General features: G+C 34.4%; 1 protein-coding gene, 1 long non-coding RNA gene and 2 pseudogenes across 3 annotated transcripts; 2 read left to right on the top strand and 2 right to left on the bottom strand.

Moving 5' to 3' along the window:
* Nucleotides 1-1,860: 1,860 nt before the first annotated feature.
* Nucleotides 1,861-2,595, top strand: LOC104777070 (uncharacterized). Its single transcript, XR_015592256.1, has 2 exons — nucleotides 1,861-2,293; nucleotides 2,381-2,595. It is a non-coding gene; the product is annotated as an uncharacterized LOC104777070 (long non-coding RNA).
* A 3,503-nt stretch (nucleotides 2,596-6,098) lies between these two features.
* On the top strand, nucleotides 6,099-7,708 carry LOC109130535 (putative F-box protein At5g42430 pseudogene; annotated as a pseudogene). Its single transcript, XR_015586962.1, has one exon. The product of XR_015586962.1 is annotated as a putative F-box protein At5g42430 pseudogene (transcript).
* Nucleotides 7,709-8,231: 523 nt separating this feature from the next.
* On the bottom strand, nucleotides 8,232-9,578 carry LOC109130537 (F-box protein At1g30790 pseudogene; annotated as a pseudogene).
* Nucleotides 9,579-9,997: 419 nt separating this feature from the next.
* LOC104777072 (30-kDa cleavage and polyadenylation specificity factor 30) lies at nucleotides 9,998-14,884 on the bottom strand. The gene is made up of 7 exons (XM_087503781.1): nucleotides 14,219-14,884; nucleotides 13,683-14,039; nucleotides 12,130-12,292; nucleotides 11,855-11,965; nucleotides 11,474-11,542; nucleotides 11,117-11,203; nucleotides 9,998-10,918 (listed from the first exon to the last, which is right to left on the bottom strand). Exons 1-7 carry the CDS (start codon nucleotides 14,581-14,583, stop codon nucleotides 10,163-10,165), a joined length of 1,908 nt encoding a protein of 635 aa, XP_087359907.1. The 5' UTR covers nucleotides 14,584-14,884; the 3' UTR covers nucleotides 9,998-10,162.
* Nucleotides 14,885-19,768: the final 4,884 nt, after the last annotated feature.

The raw sequence follows: 19,768 nt of genomic DNA on the forward strand, positions 1-19,768 counted from the left end.
ATAATAGTATCCTTCAAGAAATACATAAAACACATTATAAAGAGGCAATACTTTCAACGTGTTCTGGCGAGATGTGGACGCAAACTTCATCTAGTTTTTCACATCCTCTAGTATCCATATAAATCAATTCTCCTAGACGGATGGTGGGGTTATGGAAGCTAACTTCCCTTTGAATTCTATCAATATTGATTCACCCTCACAGTTTCAAATCTCTATTGTGAAAAAAAAAATTGTGTTTTTAGGTTGTTAACATTCGTTGTCAAAAGTAAATGAGAGAAAAAAAAACACGTTGATTTTGTGATTAGAGGCACGACTATCATATGGCATAAAGAAACTGTTGATTTCGTGACTAATATAGGCGTGAACGCGTGACTACGGGTTGGAGAATGTTTGAATACAGGTTGCATGGTCCTGGTTTTCAAAACACAGCTCTTGTTCATGTGTTTTATGATGAAACTTATAACAAAACAATAGTTGTTCAAATTCCCCATGGACATCATAGAGAAAACCAGCAACCGCCAAGACGTGTCGCAGGACAACCTTAGATGGCTGGACAACCTCAAATGGCAGTGGGAAGACATGTTGGGAGACAACCTCAGATTCCAGTGCCACTGCCAGTGCCAAATATGCATTAGATTGTTGAGGAAGATGGGAACATTGTTGGAGAGTCCAGATGTTGGTTCAATAAATCCTTTTGTGGTCTCCTATAAAGACAGATATGAAGTCTTGAAGAACCGACACAGTGGCATCTTGATACCGCCAGGAAGAGGAAAAAAAACCGATATAGATGTGGATACTCAGTCAAGTAAGTGAACAGTCTTCTTCCGTTTTGTTTCAGTGTTAAAACTTAGGCTGAGAAAGGAAAGAGTTTCTTGGTTTTAAAGAAAAGTCTGGCTGGAATATATAGTGCCCATGGTTAGAGCTGTCAAATAGGCGGACCAACGACCATTGGGCGTGTCCAAATGGACAATTTTTTTTATGGGCGAAATTTGGGCAAGACGTAATGGACAATGGTTCAAAACGGGTCTGTGTCCAATAAAAACCATGTCCAAGTGGTGTTGCCTATAGACAGCCCATATATTTTTTTCTGCAAACTTTAAAGACATTCTCACGTTGTGTTTATGATCTTGTGGGTTGTGATGATGATTTATTGTTTTGTTTGTCCAGCTCAGTGGATTTTTGAGAAGAATCCATGTGGAACATACATATAGGGATTCACACGGTGTTTGATTGTCAGATGCTTTTGTTAGTAACATAGCATCATTTTTTTCTTTTTTTTTTTTTCTTTTGGCAAACTGAGACACAATTGATTTTGTGACTAATATAAGCATGACCACCGGGTGGAGCCAGATTGAGTATGCTGCGTGGTTTGGTTTTCAGAAAAATTCGAGTAAATGAAAATAAAATGATCATAGTATACATCATCATGAATAAATGAACAGAATATGTACCTAAATGAATGTAACCAATAAAGAAGGCATGGCATCGTAAAAGTGATTCAAAGTCTCTTTCCTACTTCATAATAATCGCATAACGATATCAAATAAATATAAGTTGCATAATGAACACTTGCAAAATAAATTTTACTTAAACCATTGTGCAATGGATATATATATATATATATATATAAAGTTACCTTTCCCAATTTCTGGTGTTGTTACATCAGCAGTTCTTTATTTAATTTTTGGGTTTATTCTTAAACACTTACCCACTAAGCAGTTTTCAATTAATCATATACTAATGGGCTTCAAAAATTTGAGAGTACATAAACCATTATATTTTTGACCTGTATTTTGTGATTATATTTTCAAATGAAAAGTACATAACATTACAAAAATAAAACATATTATGGGCCCAAGAGACTCTGGAAGAGTTAAAAGATAGTTTATGTTCTTCTACCCTAGTAAAATCATTGACGAAGTCTAGACTTCTCCGCCGTATCATATGATGGCTCGATTCCCTTTCCTCTTCTCTACCGTTTGATCTTTATTTTCATGGTGTTTTTTCATCTCACCTTTTAATGCATTAAGTGCTATTCCAATCGCTACACTTCTCCATCTTCAGCTTTGTAAGAGTTCTCAATGATTCTAATCGTAATTGTAACGGCGTGGATTCTGAACGGTATGATTTCGTTTCGATTCCTTCTTATTTAATTATTTCAGACATCCCTATATAAGTTACCATCTCACTAACGCAATTCTCTACTTCCAAATCTGACCAAAAAAAACATTGCGACGACCATGGGAACTCCATACGTTTCTTTTGTGGAGCTCAAACCTAATTAATCCAAATGGTTTGATCATATGATTATAAGAAGATAAAAGTAGATTGTGGGATTGTTATGATGATAACCAAATCTTGTATTGGTGGGAATTTGCAGAAGGAATCATCAAAAGATGGAGAGGCAATGAGCACCTGAGCCCTTGAAAACGTTCCAAGCACTCTGCATTTTCATTTTCTTCTCTTTTGGTTTGTCGCAATGTTTGTTTTTAGTTTTTTAAACTGAGCGTTAGTGAGATTTATAAAACAGGGGACTTCTATGACAATAATAACATTGGACTTGAGCTAGAAATTTATCGCCTGTGTTGCTTTTGATTCTCTCACCTTTAAACTTTTCACCTGTGACGTTATTATAGAGAAAAGTTAACCACACTAAACAACATGGTTAACATAACAACTATAAAATTTCAAATGAAGTGTAGAATATAAATAACTGATTGCATCGAATAGAACTTTATAACTTTTTGGATAAGGTGTACCACAATGGATCAAATTGCTCCATGGACCTAAATTGCAACATAAACAACAAAACACCAAAAACTAAAAATCAACATTTTATAATAACAACACAGCAAACCAAGAAAAGAAAATTAACTAACACAAAATATAAACCAAAAAATAAAATCCCGCCCATGGCGCGGGTCACCAACTAGTATTTTATAAACTGACGGAATCTAATTTTCAACATACACACATACTTAGGATATTTATTGTTTCATGGAAAAGGCCTGTTTATTTTGTAAGTGTTTATAGTTTTTTTGTTTGTGATATATATATATATATATATATATATATATTAAACTTCAAATGTGGTATATTTGATAAATTTCTCTATATATAAATACCATAAATATTTATCCCAATCTATTATAAAAAAAATCAAAAAAAAAATATTCTACAAATTCCCCTTTTTTAGATTTCACATTTGTAGTATTTATCTCAATTTTTTTTATTAAAAAAAGATTTCTAACTTTCAGATTTGTAACACAATACTTCAAATATTTATCACAATCTTAAAAAAATGTGAAACCAAAAATGATTATACAAAGTTCCCGTTTTCAGATTTTATATTTGTATTTTAATTTCAATCTTCAATATATCAAAGATTTGATGCCATTGAATTTCTTTGGACAGCAAACAATGCTGCTGATCAATTAGCCACGAGTCAACGATATGAATCCTAGTTGTTTTATCGAATGTAATTTACTCCGAGCAATGGAGAAACATAGATCTTTCAGACAGACCTCTTCCTGCAAGATCAAGAGATTATAGCCGAGAGGACGACAAGCTGGCATAAAAGTAACAGGTAATGTAATGAACCTCTTAGACAGAGAATATACATAGATTCTCAGTATTAAAATAACCTTGGAAATAAGCTTTGAAGGGGGAATCTGCAAGCTTAAAATGTAATATAATTGTTGTAATTAATAGAGTAGCATAAATTATGCTGCATAATGAAATGCAAGACCACCTTCACCTGATTGTTCTCTTTCGTGTTTCTCGCCATTTCCTTTTAGACCAACTATTTATTAAGACAATGATAGTTGAGATTAGGTTTTCCGCAATCGCTTAATCTACATAGCAAACAACATCGAGAAGCTTCTCTATTATATGCAACATACAGTTCAATGAAATCTTGTGCATATACTACCATACACTAATACACAGCAAGTAGGTAGGCAGCTGTATTCAATAATCACTGAACTATAATCACTTTGGGGAGCCAGACGAATATTATGATATTTCTATACTAAAAAGAAAAAATAGAAAACAAAACAAAACACTAGAAAAAATAGAAATAAGAGCAATACGCTAGAAAAAATGGAAAACCGATGGTGGTGAATGAGCAACAAGTGGAGAAGTTTCTATACACAATGCTGAAACTGAACTCGACCATACTTAGTTACTAGAGGATGGCCGCGGTGGTTCTGGACCTCTGTTAGTCTCCCACCACCTCCGTTGAACCACCCGGCGTATTCTACATGGAATATATGGATTTGCTGGTGGAGAATGTGCCAAGGATGTTGATCGTAAGAGGGTATCAAAGAGACCTTGTTACTTTGTTTACATATATATATGGTCAGCAACATGAAAAGACATCGACAAGAAAACAAAACCAAACATGTCAGCAAATGCAAACCATCAGTCTTAACATAACAAACTCGTTTGCTTGGTTTTAAAAAGCCAACGCTTAGATATTAATTAAAAGAAAAGGAAAAAACTAGAGTTTGTCAAGCTCTAATTACATATAGATCCACCAAGAAGATAAAAATAAAACTCATTATTATAATTATAAAGAGGAAATACTTTCAACGTGTTCGGGTGAGATGTGGACACAACATTGCTCTCCAATTCCATATCTGCACATAAACTCTTCATCGTTTGCAAGTCCTTTGAGCATAACTTTTCTGATGTCATTTCTATCTACATTGTAGTAGAAAATGTAGTATGGTTGACCATTGCACCGCAGACTTACTGGGGCGAAAATGAACTCACCAACTTTGTTGATTCCCGGGGAAATCATCCTTCTACCCAACTCCAAAGAGAAGGGAAGCCTAAATGTTTGCTTGGACCAATCATGTTTATCCACATCCTCTAGGATCCATAAATCAAAACTGCTAAAACGATGGTAGAGCAGGTGTCTTGCAATGGAAGCTAACTTACCTTTGTATTCTATGAGAGTAGATTCACCGTCCCAACACACAACAGCCACAGGCGCTTTGATAAAACTAATCCTCTCAAATCTAACGTCAAAACACACAATCACCGGATTCTTATCTTGGGTGGGGGTCGTCCAAGCACCAAAATACATGAAACCATTGATGCATATTGCTTTAGTTGCAGTGTGATAAGGCGGGCCGGGGAGGTAACCTGAGCGTGGGTCTCCATGAAGAAGAGTCACCTCGTCCAAGTGTTAAAACCTCGTGCTCTAGAAAATCGTGTTGCTGGTAAGGAATAGACATCTTAGTCAATGCTTTGAACTGATCATCAACAGGATCGTATCCCAAGTATGTGTAATGGTAAGTAAGTGACTTTCCCCATGCTAGGGTTACAGACAATGAATGGACCGCCGTCAGTACAACCGATAAAGCCATGGACGGAAGCACACTTGGAGCTGAGCCAAATTGGGCTTAGACTATAACATCATGATAATGTCCCATTTAGGCCCACTAATCCAAGTTGGATCGTAACAAAATCGGAACACAGGATCAATAATAATTCTCGTGTACATGAGTTTTGCCAAATCGTCAGCAATTCCTAGTAGCCTAACTCTTCTCATGTCTTTTCTATCAACATTGTAGTAGTAAATGGAAGCTAGCTTATTTACTATCAATCGTCAGCAATTCCTAGTAGCCTAACTCCTCTAGTATCCATAAATCAAAACTGCGGAAATCAACCGCATATATAAGGGTACCTTGCAATGGAAGCTAGCTTACCTTTGTATTCTATTAGAATATAGATTCACCCTCCCAGCAAACAACAGCCATAGGCGCTTTGATAAAACTTATCTTCTCAAATCTGACATCAAAATACACAATCACCGGATATGTCGATCGGGTTGGGGACCAATCACCATAATCCATAATACACGAAACCATTGATGCATACTGATTTGGTAACAACGAAATATATTGCTTGAGGTGAAAGAAACAACAGTGTCCACTCCAACGTAAATATATTACTTAGATGGTTAAAGCCCATGTTTCTTGGGCTTTAGGTTAGCTTCTTAGCGCTGACTACATGTTTCCATATATATATATATAAATCCAGAGTCTCTGCGATTTGGCGATTTCTCCGTCCGAATTCGATAAAGCAAATACAAGGATCATGAATAATAGAGAAGAAAACTCAGATTCCATCCCTAATGATTTAATTCTTGAGATACTCTCCAGATTGCCTATAACCTCAATCGGGAGGTTTCGCTGCGTGTCGAAGCAATGGGGATCCATGCTTCACAAGCCATATTTCACCAAGTTATTTTTTACCAGATCCTCGGCTCGTCCACGTCTCTTAATTGGGGTCCGACAACACCATGAGTGGAGCTTCTTCTCGGCGCCTCAGCCTCAGAATCATTATGGGAAGTCTTCGTCTCTTGTAGTAGCAGCCGATTTTCATATCGAGTGCTCCTTCTTAGACCATAGCCTCGCTCTGTGTAATGCCTCTGGTTTGCTCTATTTCCCAAGTTCGAAGGATTCACGTATGGATGAGTATGGGGAAGGTGTCATATGTAACCCTATCACAGGACAGTTTTCGATCTTGCCTCGATTGAGATTAGGACCTGAGGATGTGAAAGACTGGGGTGGCCTTATAGGGTTTGATCCAATTGGGGGGCAATTCAAGGTATTGTCCATGAAGTACAATAGGGTTGACCATAAAAAGGCCCACTATATTCTAACATTAGGAACTGAAAAAGAGAGATGGAGGGAGATCGAATGTCCCTTCAACACGGTTGATAGGAATGGAGGGGTATGCATCAATAGAATTTTGTATTACGTAGCTTACGACTATGAGAATCGATTGCATCTTTTAGGTTGCTTCGATGTTAGGTCTGAGAAGTTTAAGTTTCTAACTCTAAGAGGCGGCGGCAAATATGACGATTTGTGTACTAGATTGATAAATTATAAGGGTAAATTAGGTTTGATTAGATGGAGCTATCTCAACCAGGGATTTTTCCTCAGATTACGTATGTGGGTTCAAGAGGATCTAGAGAAACAGGAATGGTCGAGTTACTTCTACATCTTGAGGCTTGACGATAAACTTGTTAAGGTTTCTGTTGTTGGGGTGACTGCTGCAGGTGACATTGTTTTGGCGAATGATAAAGCATATAAACCTTTTTATGTTTTCTACCTTAATCTCGAAAGGAACCATCTTCTTAGTGTGGAAATCCAATGTCTTGGAGAATACCATATTTGGCATCAGTCTCCTGCAGTTTGCGTCTTTGTTGACCATGTGGAGGATCTTCAGTTTAATTCTAGGAGCACAACATCTTTAAACCCACCAGAACAGAAGCTTAAACACTGGAGCATATCTGCGTCATCTAGAAATTATCATCATGTGAGAAGAAGCCGTGAAGAGATGAGAGAGATCATCGGTGTGGTAAAGAGTATAAGAGGAGAGGAAGAGAAAGAGACAATGAGAGATGATGATGAAGGGCCAATTTGTGCTATGTATTCACGTGCTTTAAATACTTATAGACGTTGTACGAATCAAATCTAGCTTTTATGTAATGTAATGAATAGCTTACAAAACTTTTGCAGGGAATCCATCGTAATTCCATCTCGCTTCAGTTCTAAATCATTAATATCAACTTATATATGTTTAAAAACCTGATGGTTCCCTAGCTAGGTCAGCTTAAAAAAGGCTCTCTATTTGATGCAAGTTGTATTTGTATTCTCTCTGTATTAAAAATTCAAAGAAGTTCTTATGTAACTGTGTGTTTTATTAAGATTCTGCCTGTTATAATTTTCATTAACACTTAAGGATTTATAAGAAGTAAATAAAGAGAAGAAGTTCTTAGTACAAGAGAGAGTGATGTGCTTCTGTTTTATTAGAGAATACAAAAGAGAGCTCAAAGGAGAAACTAGAGGAGATATGGTGAACCTCTGAGTGAAACAGAGGAGAAACCTGAAAATGCAACAGAGAATCGCAAAGGAGTCTTTTTCTTTATTTTTATTTTGGGGGTCTTCTTTCCAAACACAGGATCACTACTACTAGGTCATTGCTCGCCAGCAAGTAATAGAGTTGTGTTTCAATACTAAAATCACCAGAAATAAGACTAGAAAAGAACGCCTGTTAAAAATATAAGCAACGCTAAACAGTCACATGTCTAATGCAAATCATGACTCCTACAAATTAAGACGACGAACTAGCTTGCCTTGGTGTTGAAAAGCGACGCTTAAAATATTGATTATAAGAAGAAAAAAAAACCATAGAGTTTGTCATGCAAGCTCTTAAATCAAGATCCTTGAAGAAAAGGTACATAAAACAGATCATAGAGAGGCAATAGTTTCGACGTGTTCGGGTGAGATGGAGACGTAACATTGCCCTGCGATCCTGTAACGGCGCCTAAACTCTTCATCGTCAGCAATTCCTAGTAGCCTAACTCTTCTCATGTCTTTTCTATCAACATTGTAGTAAAAAATGTAGTATGGTTGAGCATCATATGAGAGGCGTTTTGGGGCAAAAATGATTTCACCAGCTTTGTTCGTGCCCGGGGAAGTGATATTCCTACCCATCCCCAAAGAGAAAGGAAGCTCAAATGTTTGCTGGGACCAATCATGCGTCGTCGCATCTTCTAGTATCCATAAATCAAAACTACGGAAATCAGCATGAGGGTGTCTTGCAATTGAAGCTAACTTGCCTCTGTATTCTATGAGAATAGATTCACCCTCCCAGCAAACTACAGCCATTGGCGCTTTGATAAAGCTCAGCCTCTCATATCTAACATAAAAACACACAATCACCGGATTTGTAGTTCGGGTTGGGGTCCAAGCAGCATAATACACAAAACCATTGATACATATTGAGTTGGTAACAGTGAAATGAGGCGGGCTGGTGAACGTATTGCATGTCCATGAAGATTCTCCTCCTCCAAGTGTTAAAACCTCGTACACTAGAAAATCGTGAGGATGAGGAGGAGGAGGATAAGACACCATGGTCAATGCTTTGAATTGATCTCCAACAGGATCGTATCCCAAGAATGTGCGTGGCCCGGCACATGGTAGGATAGTGTATTTGTTGGTGCTGGGGTTACAGACAATGAACGGACCACCAATAGTACAACCGATTAAGCCATGGACAGAAAGACAGCCGGAGGCGCTAGACACTGAAGGTATTGTCATATGGAGAGTGGTTGCCAAAGAAGAAGATTTCTCATCTTCGTAGGAAGACGAGAAGACGAACAAACGCCAGTCATCAAACTTGGCTTGTGAACCGCAGCAGAAAGCGATTATAAACCGCGATGATCGGATCGTGGAGGACATCGCGTAGTAAGAATTGACGAACCTTTGGTTTCGGATGATGGAAGACCACGTCTTTGACACGCATAGAAACTTCATAAGAGACTTGGCAGGCAATCTACTGAGTATAGCCTCCTCTAGGTCAAGAGGGATGGGATCTACCTTAATTGGGCTTCTGTCTTTCTCATCGTCCTGGTTCTCAATAAGTTGTTTCATGGCGCCTCCGGAACAAACTGTAGATTCGACTAGGCAAAGGAAGTTCTGAGCAGAGGAGATATGTCAAAAGGGAGTTTTTTTTTTTTTTTTGAGTTTATACTTAAGATATAGGGAGCAAACCTTTCATTGTTGTTTTCATGTTGTATGATACTAGGGCTTAATACAACTTTAAGAGAGAGAAAAAACAAAACTAGGGTTTATATCCCACCCGTTTGTTTGTTTTGAGGGTTCAATTCCTTTTTTTTTCTTCTTCATGATAATCTTCAAAGATTACGTGGATTATTTTCACCCGATGCGAATATTAGATAGTCAAATGTGATGTCGAATTGACTCATCTCTTGGCGGTTTAAATTTCATTTGGGCTTCGTTTACGGTCTAATATTGTTGTTTATGATTTCACTTTTGATTTTTTTACAATATCAGTCGAAAGATCAAAGACTAGGCAAAACTAAATAGTTGATGTGACTTGTTTATGTACAGTTGAAGACTATTTGGTCTTCTGTTCTTTTTCCCAAGTCTAATGGCATATAAACCTTAAAGAGTAATACTAAAGATGCGTGAGAGTTGTATTACCCAACTCTTGTCGTCTGATAGTACAAAATATCTTTAAAATACGAACAATATGCCACTAGTTTAATACTAATATGTTTGAATGAAAAATAGAGGGGAGAGAGAAAGGTGAATTATATAGCTTGTGTAAGTCGCTCTCACCGACGCTTCTTTCCTTCTCCATGTCTTGATCGTCTTGGAGCTTCGTCTTCTTCTTCACTTTCACTCTCTTCGTTTCTTAAACTGTTTCCAACCTCGAACTGCTCCATGTCATGTGATGCATCCTGATTTTGTTGATCCGTCCCCACTCCTCTCTCCTCGCTTCTCTCAGGTGTTTTCCGGTTGGTTAGGCCAGGACGTGCTGATGATGTTGCTGGTGGATAATACATCGGTCGGCCTCCTCGAGGAGCGTTTCCCATTCCTCCCATATGCGGGCCACGTCCTGCGCCTCCCATCATACCATAACCGCCATGTGGAAACTGTTGCGGTGGCCTACCAGGAAACATCATTCCGGGGACTGGTCCTCTAAAATCACCACCAAACCTCGGTCCATACGATCCAAAGGGTCTTGGACCCATACCAAACGGATCTGGCATACCGTTATAGCCACCAGGCCCATAGGGAAATGCATCGGCAGGGCCCATTACCCCGAGAGGGAAACCTCCCATTCCGGGCATAGGTCTGATTCCGCGTCCTAGAGGCATTTGAGGAGGCCACATCATTCCTCTTCCTCTTCCTCTGCCTTGAGGACCGCCAGCCATGCTCTCTTCTTCCTCCTCACTTTCATCTTCTTCCTCTTCCTCTTCTTCGTTATCTTCAAACGGCACAATGTCTGGATTCACCGCTCTGCTCTCTGGATTCACACCCTTTGCTTTCTCCTCTTCTCGTTTGGCTTCTGCAGCTATGGAGATTGCCTAGGATTCATGGAAAAATGAAAATTAATAATCCAAGATGAAGTACTAGAATGAAAAGAAAAATTCTAGAAGGAACCTAAGTCATCAATAAAAGAGCATATGGAGCTCGGTTCTTCACTGTGTTATATTTTATACGCATAAGAATCATGAAAGAACGAAGTAAAATAAGAAAGAGAGAGAGTGGGAGAGAGCATATACCATAAGCTCGCTATCTGGTTCAAGATAAAGCAAAGAAGCCAGCTGTTCTCCAACGGAAGGCTCTAACTCCTGGCAGTCTCTGCTTATCTACGGTCATTGTACCAAAAGAGTAAGAAGATGAAAGTGACTAGCTTACATGCAAATACTTACAAAAACTTAAACATTACACAACGAGCATTAGTTAAGCAATCATTGTATCAGTAGTAACTTGTAATGTCTAGCAAAATATATGAGTAACCGTGCAAGTTAAGGTCAATAACGAGTAACTCGTTAGGTCTTTGCGGAGTGTATTAGTCATTCCAAATAGAGGATCAGCTAGAGAAGCGTATCAAAAACATAGTGAGAAGTTCCACGTACCTTCACAGGTAAGTTTTCATTGTAAGGATTCTTCAAATTCCGAGTTTTGTGGAAGGATAGTTCGCACAACTACAATGGTAAGAATTACAATCAGTCATAAAAGTCATGTGACTGCATGAATTATGAAAGCATTCTCTTTACTTCTCAGTAACATCAGCCAGAGCTCATTTATTAACATTCCAGAGTCGATACAAGAGACATAAAAAAAAATGGGATGCTGTGTGTTGAGGTTGGTAGGGTAAAAAGGTATAGTGACATTAAGACTGAGAATTACTGTTTAGAATATAGCACCAGAGGCGCAAGACCATATAGATTTAAAATAAATCCAGAACTTAGCGAATGGACTATTGATTAAAGGGAAAGCTTAGTCAGACAGTATACCTTTAACCATTTAACTGAAAAGTTCCTGCCATACTGTGCAGTTCCATGTTCATGTTTCCAATTTCCTCCACCAATGTAACCACCAATTCTTGATGTCATCTTAGCACAGCCCTATGATGAAAACAAAGTTATTTGGAATCATAACGCTGCCTACCAGATATAATCATATGGAGAAGAAAACTACAGAAAGGCAAGCATTGGTACAGATGAATAGAGAAATTTATTTACCAACATAATAAGCATTATGGTAGCTAATGCTTAATCCACTAAACTACCTGGAAATGCCGGGTCCGGTTGACAGAAAATATCAAGATCACATTTTCCACAGAGTCAAAAGCTTCATTAAGTTTAGCTTCATTGCTCCTTTGTGTAGCCCATACTCCTTGTTGCACAGATAATTCAAAATTTTCTCGATTGCAACTTTTAACTACAAAATACCTGAAAAACCAAGATCCTAAATTACATTACGGATAACCGATGAAGAGTAAGAATATAGCATAAGACATAGATATATACAGTTACTGATACATAAAACCAAACATACAACAATTACATCAAACTATAATATCAAGCCAAAATCCTAGACAACGTTTGAAGAATTCTGTCCTTCTTCAGATAATAATACACATTGTATGTGATTCCAGAAGATATAGGTACATCGAACTACAAGGTTCCTTACTAATATCTGAATAAGCTTACGTTTTAGCCAAAAAGCAACCCTTGGAGACCAATAAGATAACAAATTGTAATCATCAAAACTTAAAGAGCGGCAAGATCATCAGCAATCTAGCCATATCTCTATACGCACTAGAAAAGAAAAGAGCAGCAATATGAAATTTCAGATATATGAACACACAAAGTCTACCCCCTAGGCCGGTTATCATTGACAACGCAAAATGATATAATTCACAGAAATACAAGCACAATAGTTATCAAGATGTTAAAAAAGGTTAATAACTGAGACTGTAGGTAACAGAGATATAAGTCGTATACTAATTAGAGACAACCAAAAGGTCATAAGTACCACACTCATGAAACTAGAAAACTGAACATCTATGTTGAAAAGAATACTAACTATATGACACAAGCAAGCAGCAATAATAAAATGTCATAATACAGGACAAAAGACAAACCAAAACAATTGGAACCTCTTTAACAGTATCAAAACTGCTCACATCATAAACATTATAAACTGTTAAGAGAAAACACGACTTTTAGGGTCTCAGAAGGTCCTCAAAACCACTTGCGATTAGGCAGTGAGCAGAAGACTAAATAAACACCAAACTGGTGCTATAATATAGCAATTTTACAGTAACAAAATGAATTTTATGCTTCTTTATGACACAAATCTATAATCAACTATAAAATACAATATTAGCAGAAACCAGTTCATGTATACCACCATTTGCAAAGCCCTATCTCCAAAATTAGCTCAATGAAGAAGGTGACCTGATGGAAAGAGGAGACTAATAATCCTTAAAGATTAATCAGAGTGAAAAGCCAGCCCACAAGCTAAATATGTGTCGATTTTTTTGTTTTGTTAAAAACTGGGGTAACATGTAATAGCTGAAATTTACCTAACTATCAAAGAAAAAGTATCCTAAAATCAAGGGTAGTTCAATATGTATTATATATATATATATATATATATATATATATATAAAGTTAGAAAATTCTGAACTTGCAAGTAACCAGTTACATGTAAAAAGTGATCAAATCTCTTATAAGAAACCATAGTTCAATAATTGGCCAATAACAACCGTCTTGATAGATATACAGAAACATAATTTACATAACCCAATTAAAAACCTTGGGACTCTGAACAAACCTATTTACCCCCTGAGGCAAAGGATGAGATGATCTGTTTGTTTGGTCAGCAGGATTTGGTGGTATCTGTGTCTGGCTGACCTGATGTTGTGATTGCTGAGGTTGTTGCTGTTGTTGCTGCTGCTGCAGCAAGTTACCTGATTCTTGTGGCTGGCCTTGCGTCGGAACTTGCCCCTGAGGTTTATCTTGTAGCTGTGGAGCAACATTCCGTGGTTGATAGAACCTATTTGGCCCAAAATTGTATGATGTCAATTGTTGTATCTTCTGAAGAACTTCCTCAACTGGTGGTGGAGGTCCAGGTAGCTTTGCATGCCTGTACCTACAATCAGGACCATTGGGACAAAATCCCAACTTGTACCTGCAAAATATAACACCATCTGTAAGTAAAAAAGCTAACCAAACAAAGAATCAACAAAATCTCAATTATTGCATAGTGTAAAATCTCTGAGATTTCATAACAATTGTTACATCCCTCTTAGCACCAAGTTCATCAATCACTAAAAGCCCTAATATCAATAAGTAGTGAAAGTGACATACATATTGCATTCTTTGATGTCTTCATTGGTATGCTTATACACACAATCCTGCTCTCGACATTCACCGTATAACCGGAAAAACCGGCAGATCGGCATACGAGCTTTGTCAAACTGGTGGAGAAATCCACAGGCGTCACCTTTCATACACAGACCTCTAAGCCAGTGTCTGCAAACAGTCTGCCGGAAACTTCTTCCCCTCCCAGCTCCAGCAACCGTCGCGGCGGAGTGATCGTAGCTCGGTGCTACGTGAACAGCGGCGGAGGAAGAGTTTTCAGGCGGAGCAACCGGGACTGAAGCGGAGGACTGAACAGGTCCGGAATCAAGACCACCTTCGAAATCGAAGCTGAGTCCATCTGCGTCCTCCATTGCGTTTCAATTTTTTTCTCTAGGGCTTTCAAGAAACGAACAGAGAGAGATCAATTTGGAGGATTTTGAGGTTTCTTCTGATGTTAAATAAATAAAGGTTTAACGAATCAGGCTCGGTTCATCAGTTATATTAGATTGAACCGGTAACTTGGACGACGGTTTATTGAACCGGTAGTTTTTTTTTTATTTGTCTGTTTTTTTTCTTTTTCTTAATGCACTTAACCAATGTTAATTATACAAATTCCCCTTCTTAAGATTTCACACTTGCAATATTTTTATTTCAATAAATTTATTTTTTTCTAACTTTCATATTTGTAATACAATACTTAAATATTTATCCCAATCTTAAAAAAATGTGAAACCAAAAAACGAAACAAGTTCGTGACATATGTTACTTGTATCAATAAGATGTTGACATATGTCAATTATAAATTTACTAAAACGTTAAAAAAAAAGTTAAAGTTCTAAATCTATTGTAAAAAAAGAAATCCACTAACTATCAATATTTGTTAATTTTTCTTTTTAATATTTTAATTTAATTATGTTGTAATATTTTTAGATTTTAGTTAAATTAGTTAGTTTTTGTTCGGAAAAAATGTTATATTAGTTAGTTAAATTTTATTTCTTATTAAAAATTCGTGAAGATTTTATTTTTAATATTATTTTGAACTTTTTTTCTTCAGTTAAGGATATGTAAAATCAATATTTATTTTTCTCTTAATTTTTTTTAATGTTTTAGTATTTTTAAATTGTTTTTTTAGTTTATATTTTACATCTCTAAATTATCTAAGACTCATATATCATGTGCTTATAATTTTAATTTTAATCTTTATTATATCAAGTTAACTATCTTTGAATTTCTCAAATTTTATTGGGTTGATCATAAACTCATTGCAATCGTGTAGATATTTTTTTCTTTTTATCCACAATATATTATGAGTAAAAAAAATTAAAGAAATATTTTAGTGGTTATACAAATTGTCACAAACAAATCTTAGTGGTGAAAAGGAACTACGCCAAATTCAAAGTAAATGAACAAAAATTAGTTTAATTTGTTCACAAAGTCATTTTATATGTGGTGATAAGATCAAACTTTAACAATAAAATATTTTTGAATGTAAGAACATTTTTTAGTGGTAAAACATATAGTAAAATTGTATGTGGATTAGATGACGTTTTGACGGATTATCTCCATGTTTTAAATAAGTTGCGTAACGTTTTTAAAACTTGACAATATTGGTCCTTGGTTGACTAGCTACTGCTCTGCTTGGTCCTGGGTTTGACCTACTGTAATAATATTTGTAATGATTAATGTTTGAAAAAAAAGTTTTACTTATCTCTAATTAAGTATATTTATATATTTATTTCTACAAAATATATTTCATTTACAAAATTATTAATATATTCTTTCAAAATTATATTTTATTCCTTATGTCCCTAATAGATTTATGTTGTAGGATATATTTTTGTCCCTAAAAGATTGATGTTGTAAATAAAATAAAATAAAATAACTTTTGTTACTTTATGTTTATCCCATGCGGCGTTAGAAGCTGAAGCAGCTCTTTATGACCAATCAGGTCAGTCCCTCCTTTGATCAACTTCATGGTGGATTGATAATGCCATTTGGCCAGAGGTTTCCGGACAATCTACCTATTTGGTCGGTTGTTTCCCAACCTATGCCTTCGCACGTAGTACCAATAGTGCCGTTCAGGGAAGTACCTCACATAATCATGGGGTAATCTTTCCGGATAGTCGAGATAAATGTGGAACTCCTTGACCAAGTTGCGATGAAAGTTCTGGAGGTTTACAAAAGGCCTCAGAAAATCTTCAACAAGCTCTACATCAGTGGGAGCAAACCTCACACCTCTAGGGGATGGAAGCTACATATCCACTAATTCCTAATAGCCACAAACCAAAACGAACCCAGTTAGCCTAAATTATTGTTTTCTAGAAATCAACAACATATCAAACCAATATATATTTTCTTACACCTTAGTAATTTTGAGGATCAGAAAATTTAATCATTCTCTTTATATCCACTAATTCCTAATAGTTGTGGGTTTTGGATGTTAATTTCTTTTTTTTTGACAACAGCGTACAAGATTGGCTCAAACTATTTTTGACGGCGTTATATACAATTATTTAAAAAAATATTATTTCATGTTATCTAACTAAAAGGTATTTTTTTCCTTTTTTTTAATTGTTTAGACATCTATATATATAAAGTTAACTTTGCTCACTTCTCATTCTTCCACATCAGCATCCACCTAATCAATTTTTTTGCATAAAAAAATATTATTTTAAATATCCATTCATTGCATATTTATTACTTATAATTAATCTATACTAATAAAAAGTATGAGCTATAAGCTCTTAAGACCGTCCACATAGGATTTTAAACAACCAATAAAAATTTGACATATCACTTATTAACATTTTATACAATTTCCAGAATTTTCTATATTAAAAATTATTTTAAACAACCTATCATGATTTGACATGTCATTCATTAACATTTTTTAAATTTACAGAATTTTTTAGAAAAAGGAAAATTTTAAATTTATGGAAATCAAATAACTAAGCACAATATCTCACATCGGCTAGAAAGTTTTTAGGCAATGGTTCAGAACCAGTATAAATAAGATTAATATGCTTCCAACAACGAATGATCAAGAAAGCTTGATTTATCAGGCGTCCAAGTTTAAAAGTTTTATTTGGTTTGATCTGGTTTTTTATTTGATCAAATTAAAACTTTAAACAGTTTCAAAAAAATATTATAATGTTTAAAAAATTTAAAAGTTTAAATATTATAAATATTGAAACTTTTAAAAGTTCTTAGCTTTTAAAAAGTTTTTAAATATTATAGGTTTTAAATTTTAAAAGTTGAAAATATTATAAATATTGAAAATTTTTAAAAGGTTCAAATTTTATATTTCGAAGCCTTTTAAAAGTTTAAAATATTATAAATATTGATGCAAAACATAAATTATCTTATTTATCTACATTTGTGCTTTTTATTTCTTATGAGCTGTTAAACATATTTTTGTGTATGATTTTATAGATGAGTTGATATTCTATAATTATATTATTTATCTATATTTGTGCTTTTTATTTCTTATGAGCTGTAAAACATATTTTTGTGTATGATTTTATAGATAAGTTGATATTCTTTCATTAATTTTTTATTTTTGGGTCTAAGGAAGAAGGATTGACATCGCAAGACCTTAATTTGATGTTTGAGTCAAATTTTGAAGTTTAAAGAAGAAAGATGGACGACAAACACACATGTTTTATTAGTTATGCATAGGCATGACCAGGGTTATGGTTGTCACGGTTAAGGTTTATTAACCATCAGTTATGGTTATAAATTTATTTAACCTTAACCAGAACCGTTTAACAAACAGTTAAACGGTTACGTTTAAATACGGTTACGGTTCAAGCGGTTACTGTTATATACAGTTACGGTTATTTGATAATATGATACGGTTGATATTATTTGATGATATAATATAATTGATATTATTTATTTATAATTAATATGTTCTTATAGTGTACTCATATTTCTATATATCATATGATTCATATTAAATAAATAATTATTAGTATATTTTATTATGTTTTTAAAATATTATAAACCAAGTAAGGATTTTGGTTTTAGAAGTTTCTAAACGCATGGATCTAAAAGCAAATAAGTATATGGATAAAATTGTCAATAATTGGGTGTATGTGTTGACTATGCTGGTAATCATGAATTTCACAATTTTTATGAGAAAAGAAATGATTTTGTTCTTGGAATTATGGGTTAACAAGTTGTGTGGTAGTCTAAAAAAAGGTTTCTCAGTGGAAGAATGTGAAGAAGTTGACGAGGAAGAAGAAAAAAAAGAGTATAACGAATAACCAAACGGTAAAAGTTACGATGACAATTAACACAAAATTTGACAATGAAAATGACAAGAAAGAATATGAAGAATAAGAAAATATTGAATAAAAAACACGAAAACATAGGTGGTAGCGATCAATTAAATATGAATACGTGTTAAATTCATGATTATAAAATTGTTTCGTTTTTCTGGTGGTCAAAGAAAATGGTTTAGGATATGTGAGGTCATCAGTTTGATTTGCCTCGCCTGGACATCAAGTTAAATTTATGATTTTTTTATCAGATTTGATTTTATAACACAACTGATTTTTATATTTAAAAAAATTGTGTATCTGAAATTTAATTTTTTTTCCTTAATACTAATTTTAATTTTTTTTATGAGATAATATTTTATTAACGTAATCAATCATATATAATTTTTATCAAAATATATCAAATAAACCCACGCGTAGCGTGGATTCAAAACCTAGTAATAGTAAAAAATAAATATAAAACGAATTAACTAAATTTAATTAAATTTTCAAATAGTATAAACAATAATATAATTTTTTAGTAAATAATAAAAATAATAACTATCTAAAATGAATTAAGTAAAATAAATGAAAATTTTAAAATAGTAAAAATAATACTACCAATTTTTTTAGTAGTAATGTTATTATTAAAATTATAACCAAAAAATGATTATATTCCAAAATTTAGAATGGGTTAATGAGTTTTAGAATGTAAGTAAGATTTTAATGCATGGTGGAGTAAAAAAACAAGTTATGTAATTGTATTTATAAAAATCTTAACATGAAAAGAAAATTGAAGTGAAATATTAGTTTCTAAAAAACATATACCATAAAGATTTATTATTAAATTTTACTTATATGACAAAAAAAATAATTATTTAACTTAACTTAACTTAAAAATTTTGATCTAAAACAAAGATATTGTAAAGGGAGCACCTTTTTTTTTGGGAAAACTATGAAATTTTTTTTTGAAAAAATAATCTATCTAAAAAAACAAAATCAATGGTGAAGAAATATAGAAAAAAATGATATGTAAGCCGTTACAAAAAGTGGCATGTGATTTGTATAGCATATCCTATAAGGTATATTATCAACTGGAGCTACAGTTTTATAACATGATATAAAACATATATAACAAATATAACAAATATAACATATATATATATTATTAAATGCTTTTAACCCAAAACATTGGTAAAAACAACATATTTAAAGTACACTATGTTTCTTTTTTTAGAAGACGAAGATGGGGTTGCATCACAAAATTAACATCTGCAAATAACATATGAGATTT

This window comes from Camelina sativa, chromosome 3 (genome assembly GCF_030686135.1).
Source record: "Camelina sativa cultivar CO46 ecotype springtype chromosome 3, ASM3068613v1".
Taxonomy (NCBI): Eukaryota; Viridiplantae; Streptophyta; class Magnoliopsida; order Brassicales; family Brassicaceae; genus Camelina; species Camelina sativa.